Genomic DNA, 11,726 nt, shown 5'->3' on the forward strand with positions numbered 1-11,726 from the left:
TGTAGGACGAGGATCCCAATGCTCACTTGGCAAATTTCCTAGAATTTTGCGATACCTTTAAAATTAATGGCATTTCTGATGAGGCCATTCACCTTCGGTTGTTTACCTTTTCGTTAAGGAATAAGGCAAAACAATGGTTGAACTCATTACCACGAGGGTCAATCACTACTTGGGAACAAATGACCAAAAATTTTTTATTAAAATATTTTCCACAGGCTAAAACAGCCAAATTACGTAATGATATCTCTTCTCTTGTGCAGATGACTTTAGAAACACTCTACGATGCATGAGAGAGATACAAGGACCTTTTGAGAAGGTGCCTTCACCATGGGTTACCGCTTTGGCTACAGGTTCAAACGTTCCATAATGGCCTGAATCCTTCGACTCGACAGATGATTAATGCAGCCGCTGGAGGAACTATCAATAATAAGACACCTGAGGTGGCTTACGAATTTATTAAGGAGATGTCATTAAATAACTATCAGTGGCAAGTTATGTGAACAAAGCCGATGAAAGCAGCCGATGTTTTCAACCTCGACGCGGTTACTATGCTATCTAACCAAGTAGAACCCTTAAATAAAAAGATTGACGGTTTGTGTGGTTCTACTCAGGTACATCCAGTGATGAGGTGCGATTCGAATAGAGGAGGAGCATACACAGAATATCAAACCTTCAACCCTAACATCGAGGAGGAATAAAAAGTCCAATATATGGGTAACAATAATTTTAAATCCTAAAATAACCCATATAGTAACACTTATAATGTAGGTTGGAGGAACCATCCCAATTTCTCATGAGGCAGTCAAGGAAATCAAAGGCTACAACATCCTCCGGGTTTTCAACAACCACCTTACCAGCAAGAAAAGAAGCCGAACCTTGAGAAGATGCTAACCAAATTCATCTCTGTGTTAGAAACTCATTTTCAGAATACTGAGACAGCACTCAAAAATCAACAAGCATCAATCCAGGGGCTTGAAACTTAGATTGGACAGCTTGCCAAGTTGATTTCTGAACGACCATAAGGTAGTCTGCCAAGCAACATTGAATCTAACCCAAGGGAGCAACTCAATGCAATTGCCATTCAAGATGAGGAAGGGTTAGTTGCAAAGCCAATGCCAGAAATGGTGGTAAGCAAAGATAAGAATGAGGTCGGCCAAAATGACCCAAAGCCGGTAAGCACAGAATGTAAACCTCGTGTGCCATACCCCAATGCGACAAGGAAAGACCGCTCAGACAAACAATTTGGTAAATTCCTTAAACTCTTAAAAAAATTACATATTAACTTACCGTTTATTGAAGCTCTATCGCAGATGCCAAACGCAATGAAATTTTTAAAGGAGCTTTTAGCAAATAAGCGAAAGTTGGACGAGGCTTCGCATGTGAAGCTAAACGCAGTTTGCTCAACTATTCTACAGAATAAACTACCCAACAAATTGAAAGATCTAGGAAGTTTTACAATTCCTTGCTTAATTGGTAGTTTAGATGTTAATAATGCATTAGCTGATTTAGGGGCTAGTATTAACGTCATGCCTTACAAAATATTTAAACAACTAGGTCTTGGGAAACCCAAATAGACTGGGATGAGCATTCAATTAGTAGATAAAACTATAAGATTTCCTATGGGTATTATTGAAGATGTGCTAGTTAAAATCGATAAATTTATATTTCCCGTTGACTTCGTTGTTCTAGACATAGAGGAGGATAGCAACACTCTGATTTTAGGAAGGCCTTTTTTAGCAATTGCTAGAATGATTATTGATGTTGGCACAAGTGAGCTCACACTTCGTGTGGGAGACAAAAAAATCACCCTTCGAGCTCACAATTCCGGCAACACATCGAAAATTGAAGGTGATTGTCTAAACCATTCTACTAAAACTGACAATATGGTGCAACCTACTTTGTAGAAAATGAGTTTGAAGGAAGTACATGAGCCATTTTCAAGCAATAGTAGAGGACCTATTCATGAAGAACGAATGCTACAAATCGAGGAGCTAGATGAATGGCGTATACATAAACCAATGACACACGATAAACCAAAACTACGCTAGAACAAGCTCAATACCTTTCCAAATCAACTTACGGTTGGAGATAAATTTTTATTAGATGCCGCAGATCCTCACATTGTCACTGCCAAACCGAATGAAGAAATCCTTCTTACGGTACTTAGCATTTTCCCATTCGATACAGTCGAGGTAAGTCATTGCAAGTTCAGCACTTTTAAGGTAAACAATACCTGCCTAAAACCTTATTTTGATGAGATTCACAGTAGGAATGAAGAGTATAAACTCCTCGAACCATCATGACTATTCAATAGAGAGGTAAGTCGAGCTTAGACTATAAATAAGCGCTTTTCGGGAGGCAATCCGAGCACTAACAATATTACTTTCTTTAAATTATAGTTTTTAAAATCTAACATAATAACCAAATCATTGAGCACAGGCTTTTTAGAACCACACGGCCAAGCACACGGGCGTGCCGTAGACCGTGCACATACCACGGGATACAACACTGCCGTGCGATAAGGCCGTGTGAAAACAGGGCAAAAATTTATTCCCCAACATGGGATGTGATAAGTAGCCACGGCCATGTGACATGGCCGTGGGCGAAACTGCCAAAATAACACGGGCGTGCAACACGCTCGTGTTTTGAAGCCGTGGGTAAACCTGTCAATTTAACACAGGCGTGCGCATGCCTACACGGGCATGGGAGAAGCGAACGGAGATCAACACGGGCGTGCAACATGCCCGTGTACACCAATACGCCTAATTTCAAAAAGTACGAAACACACGGGCTGAGCTTAGAGCACACGAGCGTGTGCCCCAATTTCTCTATAAACACCTATTATTTATTTTATTTTATTTTATTTTTATCTCTATATTTTGAAATTATTTTTTTATTTCCTTTTAATACTATTCCATCCTGAGTTTTTACAATTTTTATTCTCCGGCTATTTCATTACGAGCAATTATGCTTCAGTATACCTCTTAAAGAGTTCCTGATTTGATCACAGTTAGAAAAAGCTCCAAAGCTCATCCTCGCATAGGAACTAAAAGCTCCACCGAGAAAGGACTTATGGACTAATGAACCTTTACCACCACCGGAGTATCCTCCTCCACCCTCACGCTGATTATTCTCCAAAACTCCAGTTCAAGGAAATTCATTCATCACTCAGGAAGTTTCACTTCTCCCTCTATCTTATCTTTATATTCTTTTCTATATATCTATCTTTGTATATTGAGGGCAATGTGCATCTTAAGTGTGGGGGGTGTAGTCATTTCACTATCAGAAAAATCCCTGAATGATTGCCTTGTTCTCTTGAAAAGCTCTCATATCATGTTTAGGATAAATTTTGATTGATTTATAATTTTTTGATATATCTTAAAATTAAAACATAGGCATTCATGCATTGATTATTTAAACTTTAAGACATTAGAGAATTAAGCATGATAAGTTGATTTTTAAGAATTTAAAATTTTAAGTTGTTTCCCCAAGTTTAGGTATTATCTTGAATTGGAATTCACAAAGTTTAAACATCAAAAAGCCATAATTTTTGTGAGATCTTGAGCCTTTAGAGCATCTATTATTTCTTTCATGCTCACTTTCATTATGAGTGCGTCAGTATTGAATTGTTATTCTAGAACTTGCTTGATTATGCATGTTAAGACCGCACCATTTGATTTGATATGTTAAAATGATAAAGGCACTTAGGTTTAACCCACTCACTCCATAAAAGCCTACCTTCACAATTAACCCTTAGTGAACCCCCTTGAGCCTAACAACTCGTTCATTGATTTACTCTCAATATTAACCCATAACTCATTATTGTTGAAATCCCTTAAATTAATTTGATCCCTATTTTTGTCGAGATTTGAGTTAGAATAGTTGCTTAGCTATGTTTTATTCTATTTTGTAATTTGACTTGTTCTAAAAAAAATACATGTATACATATTAGTAGTAGTAATCTTCTGAGCTAAAGAAGTTAAATTCCATATTCTGAGAAAAAGCTCTGTTGTACGTAATTGATGACTAGTCATTTTTCTAGTTAGGCAATTTTTCAATTCAATCTTGATTCTAACCCTTTCTTTCAGTTTATGACCACACCCTCTAACCAAAGCCACGTTACAACCCTCTAAAGACCTTTTGATTGATGTTTCATCTCAATTTATAGTGGTGGAGATTTGATTTTCATTCAAGCCTACAGTAATGACTCTTCATTATTGACTATTGAGTGTTTCATTTATTGTCCTTAAACACCTCGAGTGATTTGAGTGAATCTTTAGTAAGGATGTGAAACTCTGTGATATTTTGAATCAAAGGTAATTACTTAGACGAGGGGAGACACCTATATTTTCATGGTAAAATGCTCAACTTGGAATGTTTGAAACTTTGATGTTCTTTCAGTTGAATTTTTAATGTATATTACCTATGGATTATTTTGAGATATTATCAATAGAAATTATAAGTTGAGAAGAATTTATTTTGATTATGAGTTGAGGATTTTGCTTGAAGACAAGCAAATGCTTAAGTGTGGGGGTATTTGATAAACCGTAATTTATACATATTTCTATCCCATGCTTAGTATATTTTATGGATGATTTTTCCTTAAAATTAGTGAATTCGATGCTCCTAATGCCTTAATTTCCTATTTTATACTTAGGTGAGCATAGGAGAGTGAAAGGAACGAGAAACGGGCCAAAACAGAGAAAATGGGCCAATGCACGAAATCAACACGGCCTGGACTTCCTCACACGGGCAGACCACACGGCCGTGTCAATTTGGCAGAATCGAAGCATCACACGGGTGGACCACACGCCCGTACCTATTTAACAGACTTAACCACGGCCTGAAGTAATCGCACACGAGCATGTCACACGGGCATGTCCCTGCCGAGCCCAAGTTTAGTCCAATTCGGAAAAGGCCAATTTTTAGGGTTCTTAGGCATTCTAAAGCCTATAAATACACCCTAGGGGAGGAGGAAAATGACACATAGGGAAGGATACAGGGAACTGCTCAAGGAAAGCCGATTGATCCATCTTAGAAGCCGGATCCATCATCAAGACTGAAGATCTCCCCTCAATTTCCCTTCAGGAGTTTTGGGTTTTTCTTTATATTTTGTATTCATTATTCTTTTGAGATGTTTACCTTTTTAGTTATGAACTAAAACCCCTAAATACCTAAGGGGAATGAAACCTAAGACAGATCTTGTTATTATTATCTGAATTGTATGATAAATATTTGGCTTGTTCTTAATTATGTGTTCTTAATTCTTGTCTTGATATTCTAGGATATTGATTCAAGTTAAGCTCTTATTCAGAGGAGGAACAAACACTGTCTAAGAGTACATTTTTCATAAGGCCTAGAGATAGGGTGACAAGATTTTGCTAGATTAGGGTAAAACCTAATAAGGGGATCCATAGATTGAGTTAATGCAACCCTAGGGAGTTAATTAGAGAGAGATTTCAATTATTCAACCTAGGGTTAGACGTTGTTAGTCTCGAGAGGGATAATAATATAACTTAGAGATTTCTACGGATCAAGTCAAATGAATAAATCGTGCGATTCAGAGTCAAATAACAAGTGAAGTCTAGGTGAATTTTTCCTTAGGTATTGTCTTAATTCAATCGTTTTCCCAAAAGTAATTCCCCAATTTTATTTTCTGTCATTTCTTAGTTAGATAAACAGAACCCTTTTTATTTTTTAGGCTAGATAATAAAAAGAAAGTTAATACTAGTACTTTTAGTTCCTTTGGATTTGATAATCCGGTCTTGCTAAAGCTATACTACTGTTTGATAGGTATACTTGATTTCATCGTGATAATAGTTAGTTTCAAGAACGATTCATTATAAATATTTAAAACCTGTCACGAATATTATGCATCACCAATTTCACCTATTTCTATCCGTTGTGATAGTGGTGTTACTTTAGCAAAGACATATAGCCAAGTATATAATGGAAAGTCTAGACACATTGGATTAAGACATAGTTATGTCCGACAATTAATCTCTGATGGAGTGATCATTATTAATTATGTGAGGTTAAGTGAAAATTTGGCGAATCCTTTGACAAAAAGTCTTGCTAGAGATGCAGTAAAAAGGACCTCAAAAGGGATGGGACTCAAGCCCATTAATTAGAGTTACCCATGATGGAAACTCGACTCAACGCTTGGTATAACATCAAGTCGTGAGTTCAATGAGATAAAGTACATCATTAGTATGTTACTGTTAGCACTATAAATAAATCCATCCTAAGATTAAAGTGTTAGGTATCTGTAATAATAAGGAAGGATGAGTAATGTACTCTTAATGGACCCATAACATAAATATGTTAGAGTGTTATAATTACAATAACACTCTTGATAGGATCTACCTATGTGAGTGGAAGTGTGGCCACTTTTAGGAGCTCAAGGACTTGGCTCTAGCAGCACTCATGAAAAGAGGACACAGACACATGGCCATAATAATGTCCCTAGATATTATACATTGACCGATGTTGAAATCATTGTGTGAGATGTGTTCGGTTAATCAAATGGAATAGTTGGTTCAAAGCTTAGTCTACCATGCAATTTCGATTAACTTTAACATGTTTTCACCTAGTGAAGGTTCAATCGTAAGATACCTTCATTTATGCAAACTAATTTTCAAGAATATCAAAATCTAAAATATTTTGAAAATGGGGGAGATTGTTGGAACATTTTCAAATATTTATAGTGTTCCAATAACTATAAATGAATGGATGTAATTAATCAAAAGTTATATTATTTGATTTTTTGAAAAAGAATTATAACTATTTAATTAATATTATTTGAATAGTTAAAATATTAAATGAATAATTATGTGTTTATTTTAAAGACATTATTATTCAAAAAGAAACCTATTGAAAGATGTCTCTATGAAGAGACATGAAAATTCCTATAATTAGGAATGAGATTTCATTTGGAAATCACACTAACAAATTCTAATATTCTTTCTTGCATTCCTTCATTTTCTAATATTATTAGATTATTCTATAAAGTATTACTGCAAAAATTCTTTGTAAAAATTGAGTTTCTTGTTATACATTACTCAGTGCATAGTGGACTATTCTCCTTAGTGCAAAACGCAAATAGTCATTGGCTTCATTGTATCCTCGAGGTTAATTTGCTTGGAACTCATTTGCACACCGAAGATAGATGGGGGCGAATATAACCTTAAATATAGTGGCTTGATACACGCCTTGGAACCTTATCCTGTTTCTTCTTTTTCTGTTCAAGTTCCGTTCATGTGTTCAAAATTTTTCTCACCGGAAATTTGTACTAACAATAAGTTGATATGATTCGTGAGCACTCAAAATTCATTGATAAGCTGCAAATAATAATAATAATAATATAATAATAATAATAATAAACATCATGTAACGAGATTGAAAATTATAATCAAACTTGCAAAGCCTACATGAAAGAAAGAAAAAGAAGCAGTGATCAGTTACCCTGCTGGCCTTAGTGTTACCATCTGGATTGGATCCTCCTTGAGACGTGAAAAAAAAAAGTCAAATAAAAGTAGGATGTTGCAAGAGAAGATGAGTTGTCGTTGACCGGCAATGATTTTGATTGAACGAAACAGTTGTGGGTTATAAAAGCCCAAAAACAATACTATGACCTAGATTTCAATAATTATTAAATATTTACTCAAACAAACCAAACCGCTTGGGCAGTCCAATAAGAATCTGGTCGGTTTTTTTTTTCTCTGTCAAATTTATTAAGAATGGTTGTTAAAGCTCCTAGTTTGATGTTGAATGATTGATTGTTTCTTGAATAAATAAGAAATATTGAATATATATATGTTAAAATATGTTTTAAATTTATGTACTTTAATTATATTTGAAATTAAGTTGTTTTACTTTTATTTTTAGAAATTTAATTTTTTATTTTTTAATTTTAAAAAATTAAGTTAAATTGTTAACTTCAGTTATTTTTTCTGGTTAAATTTATTAGTGAAATATTTAAAAAAAAAATTGAGTTTGTGTTTTTGGATTACTCACTTAGCGTACATGAAGAAAAATCGTAATATTTTAACTATATATTATAAGAGAGAAAAGTAAAAATTGTTTAACTAAAGTCAAACATATCTTATGATTCAGTCAATAATAAAATAGTTATTTATCAACAAATAACTTCAACAAGTTGTGATAATCACTATAAGATTATTTGTAAACAATATAAAATATTTAGTTGGATTCTTTATTTTTATTAGAAAATATACACCGAAATTTTGTATGAAATAAATCCTCCAAATATATGAAAAACCCCACTATTTACTGCTGCATTCACATTCACTTCAACAAGAGGTAAGTGAAGCCTTTATTAGCTTTGTATAAAGGCCTTGAGACGATTCAAAATGCACAACTCAGATATTATTGAATTCAACAACTGTACAAATGGCAGACATTTGAACACATATACTTCAGTTCAAGATACCAAGTCCATCCAAGTATTGACTGCAACAATAAAAAGCATGCATCGGGTATTTTTTTACTTTATGTACTCAATGGAGAAGCAGCCGGTCGAGGATATGAGATAGTATTTCCGTTGCCAAGATCATTTGCATTTTTCGTATGATGTTTGCGAGCATTCCTTGAATGCTGATGAGAATTAAGAACAGATGAATTTCGAGGGGCCCCTTTGTGATCACCGCCGGAGTCTTGCAGTTGCTCAAGTGCTTTCACTACGGCATTCATATTAGGCCTAAGCTTCGGTTCTATAGAAAGGCATTGCAGCGCAAGATAAGCGGCTTTCAATGCTGCATCGAGTGTGTATTGGCTTTCGATACGAGAATCCATAACGTGTAAAATCTTGCGTTTGCTGGTAAGGTAAGGCTTGGCCCAATCAACTAAACTTTGCTCTCTTGAAGGTCTGTTCTTATCCATTGCTCGCTTGCCGGTCAACATTTCAAGAAGAACAACTCCGAAACTATATACATCACTTCTGGCTGTCAAATGACCTTCATAAGGAAGAATGAAACCAAAATATGATTAGGGAAGTCTCATTCTATGTTACTCTTAACTCGAGAGTAGTGTCTCTTACACCAGAATACATGGCAGACATAAACACTTAGGGAAAAAAGTCTGCGTAGCAAAGGTTGCACTTGTAAGAATAGTATAAGATATAAAGTTATTCAACTGAGGCACAGACACTTCATTGGGAGGAAGATTAGTGAAGTTGCAGTCTATGTTACTCTTACTCGAGAATGAGTGTCTCAAATATCCGAATATATGTCGCACATATATATGAAAGTGAAGGTGGGAGTTCAAAAGCTACCTGTGGCCATATACTCGGGAGCTGCATAACCGTAAGTACCCATGACTCTTGTCGAAACATGACTCTTATCACCAGTTGGTCCATCTTTAGCCAGTCCAAAGTCAGACAGTTTGGCATTATAATTCTGCCATTTTTTACATTGGAACAAAGATGTTAGTGAGCTGCATAAATCTGAAGTACGAGCCACGAAAATTTTCAATATTTACACATGTTTGCATGCGAATCAAGAAAGACATTCAAAGTTCTAAAGTCTCGATATAGTCTTGAAAACTTCAATAATTAAGCATATTAGCATACCGGATTAAACAAGATATTTAAAGTGCTCGATATAGAGTGATGAAAACTTCGATACTTAAGCATGTTTGCAGACCAGATCAAGCAAGATATTCTAAGTTTTGAAGTCTTGATGTACAGAGTCAATGAAAATTTCAATAATTAAATATTTTTGCATACCGAATCAAGCAAGATATTCGAAGTTTTGAAGTCTCTGTATATGACTTTGGCCTCATTGGAATGTAGAAACGCTAGGCCCTTAGCAGCACCAAGAGCAACCTTCATCCGGAGGTTCCAGGAAAGTGGTTGAAAATAAGAATTTCCTGTTTCATTATAATGGAAATGTTGGATTAAGACTGTTCCCCTGAAATGTAAGGAACTGAATTGACTCAATAAAGGGAAGATGTAAAGATGAATAACTCACTTCTAAAAAGATGATTCTCTAAGCTGCCCTTTGGCATGAATTCGTAAACCAGAAGTCGATGATCGTCCTCTAAGCAGTAACCGATCAATTTCACGAGATTAGGATGAAGCAGTTGCCCCAGGTAGTTGATTTCAGCCTGCAATCCACTTGCATCATTAAATTACCAAACATTGCAAACTAATAAATCGAGATGCGTTTGGGAGTCGATCGAGAGGATGACCGGAGTAGAACTTGAAGAGCAAGTGACAGGAGATGGTAATGAAGGCTCTAGGTAGCTGGCTAAAATAACTACAACCGACCCTTTAAAAAACATATTTTTTATGTTTCAAATGTCAATGCACATGATATTAACCAAGCTGAATTGTACCTTACTCAACCAAGAAAACATACATAATACAAATATATATGTGTGTATGTATTTATGTGTATACATATAAGGTGAAAGCAATGATCTAAGAGCAAAGCAAGGATTTTGAGAAACCTGATGAGCTCAAGGGTGGGGAATTAGGGAAGAAATGAAACTTACCAACCATTCTTGGTGACCCTGAAAACCCTCCTGGTTAAGCCTTTTGACAGCAATAACCAAGCCAGTACCAGGTTTGGCTGCTGTAAGTGAATTCTCATCAATCCAGCCTTTAAAAACACAACCAAAACCACCTTCACCCAAAACACTGTCCGGTCGGAAATTTCTGGTGGCTGTTCTAAGTTCACTGAAGTTGAAACTCTTCAAATTTGAAGACTGCAAAATCTCCCCCTCGGTTCTAGGCATTGACATTGAAGAAATCCTGCTGCTTGAACCACCCATTTCTTCACCATTTTTGCTCCCATATCTTGAATTAGCCCCTGCAAACATAACATCAAACACCTAACAAACATCACAAAATACGAACACTTCGAAGAAAACCCATCATAGTCGATGAAAAGTTGTCAAATTTCCAAGCATACCGTTGTGAAGAGGGCTCTCAGCTTTGATTCTAGCACTAAAACAAGACCCCATCCAAAATAAAACTCTGGGTCTTCTTTGTTGTCACCTGTTTCAACTACAAGAACCAAAAAGAGAACAATCTGATATAAAGAAGGGTCGAGAAAAACCAAAGAAAAACAAAGCATTCAAGTGTGAAAAAGGAGAACTTTTCTGTCCACAGTCCAAAGTCTCAGCTGTCACCCACGAGATTATAACAATTGTATTGAAAACTTTGACTGGTGATTAAAAAATGAAGGAGAAAACAAAGATTGAGGAAGGTTGGCAAAATTTTGTCCTCTTTTTATGAAAGGTTCGGAAAGACAAAGGTAAAAAAAGGTTGACTTTGCTTTTAAGCTAAAGTTTCCTACTTGAATTTGTCTGCAAGTGGGGTGATTAAAAGATATTTGCTGTAATAATTTAAAACTTTCATGGCTTTTGTGGGGGCCTGTCATCAATTTGATTATGAACTACTTGCCCCTTTTTTTTTTCCTTTTTTGGTTGGGTTTTCATACACGTGAAAAGACAGCCATGCAAGGACGGGACTCTAGCTCAAAATCAAAGTACCTAGTTTGGTATCACTGGATTTAGGGTAAAGGTATCCACGTTCGGATTGCATTTCTACTTTATACTAAAAATAAATAAAAAAATTAGTTCAATTATCCCTATTAAAAAATAAATCAATGTTCTATTAAATTTTTTATTGTTAAAAAATGACTTAGTTGATAAAATAATAAGATAATTTCACATGACATGACATACAAATATCGAATTTT

At 35.4% G+C, this 11,726-nt stretch overlaps 1 protein-coding gene and 1 non-coding gene across 3 annotated transcripts; both read right to left on the reverse strand.

Moving 5' to 3' along the window:
- Positions 1–227: 227 nt before the first annotated feature.
- On the reverse strand, positions 228–334 carry LOC121230131 (small nucleolar RNA R71). The gene has a single exon (XR_005928083.1). It is a non-coding gene; the product is annotated as a small nucleolar RNA R71 (small nucleolar RNA).
- Positions 335–8,373: 8,039 nt separating this feature from the next.
- On the reverse strand, positions 8,374–11,381 carry LOC107959869 (probable serine/threonine-protein kinase PBL9). 2 transcript variants are annotated; one of them, XM_041114185.1, is made up of 7 exons: positions 11,121–11,292; positions 10,935–11,029; positions 10,516–10,832; positions 9,990–10,125; positions 9,746–9,888; positions 9,293–9,416; positions 8,374–8,975 (listed from the first exon to the last, which is right to left on the reverse strand). In XM_041114185.1, exons 2-7 carry the CDS (start codon positions 10,984–10,986, stop codon positions 8,512–8,514), a joined length of 1,236 nt encoding a protein of 411 aa, XP_040970119.1. In that variant the 5' UTR covers positions 10,987–11,029; positions 11,121–11,292; the 3' UTR covers positions 8,374–8,511. The 2 variants fall into 2 exon arrangements, with proteins under 2 accessions (XP_040970119.1, XP_016751527.1); XM_016896038.2 differs by having other exon boundaries at positions 10,935–11,381.
- Positions 11,382–11,726: the final 345 nt, after the last annotated feature.

This window comes from Gossypium hirsutum, chromosome A05, assembly GCF_007990345.1.
Source record: "Gossypium hirsutum isolate 1008001.06 chromosome A05, Gossypium_hirsutum_v2.1, whole genome shotgun sequence".
Taxonomy (NCBI): Eukaryota; Viridiplantae; Streptophyta; class Magnoliopsida; order Malvales; family Malvaceae; genus Gossypium; species Gossypium hirsutum.

Excerpts from the sequence above, each read along its gene's own strand:
- LOC107959869 (XM_016896038.2), bottom strand. The coding sequence starts at position 10,986 with ATGGGGTCTTGTTTTAGTGCTAGAATCAAAGCTGAGAGCCCTCTTCAC. Across the intron at positions 9,417-9,745 it reads CGAATATCTTGCTTGATTCG|AATTATAATGCCAAACTGTC; the intron begins GTATGCAAAAAT and ends AAAAAATGGCAG. Across the intron at positions 8,976-9,292 it reads TCCCGAGTATATGGCCACAG|GTCATTTGACAGCCAGAAGT; the intron begins GTAGCTTTTGAA and ends TTCCTTATGAAG.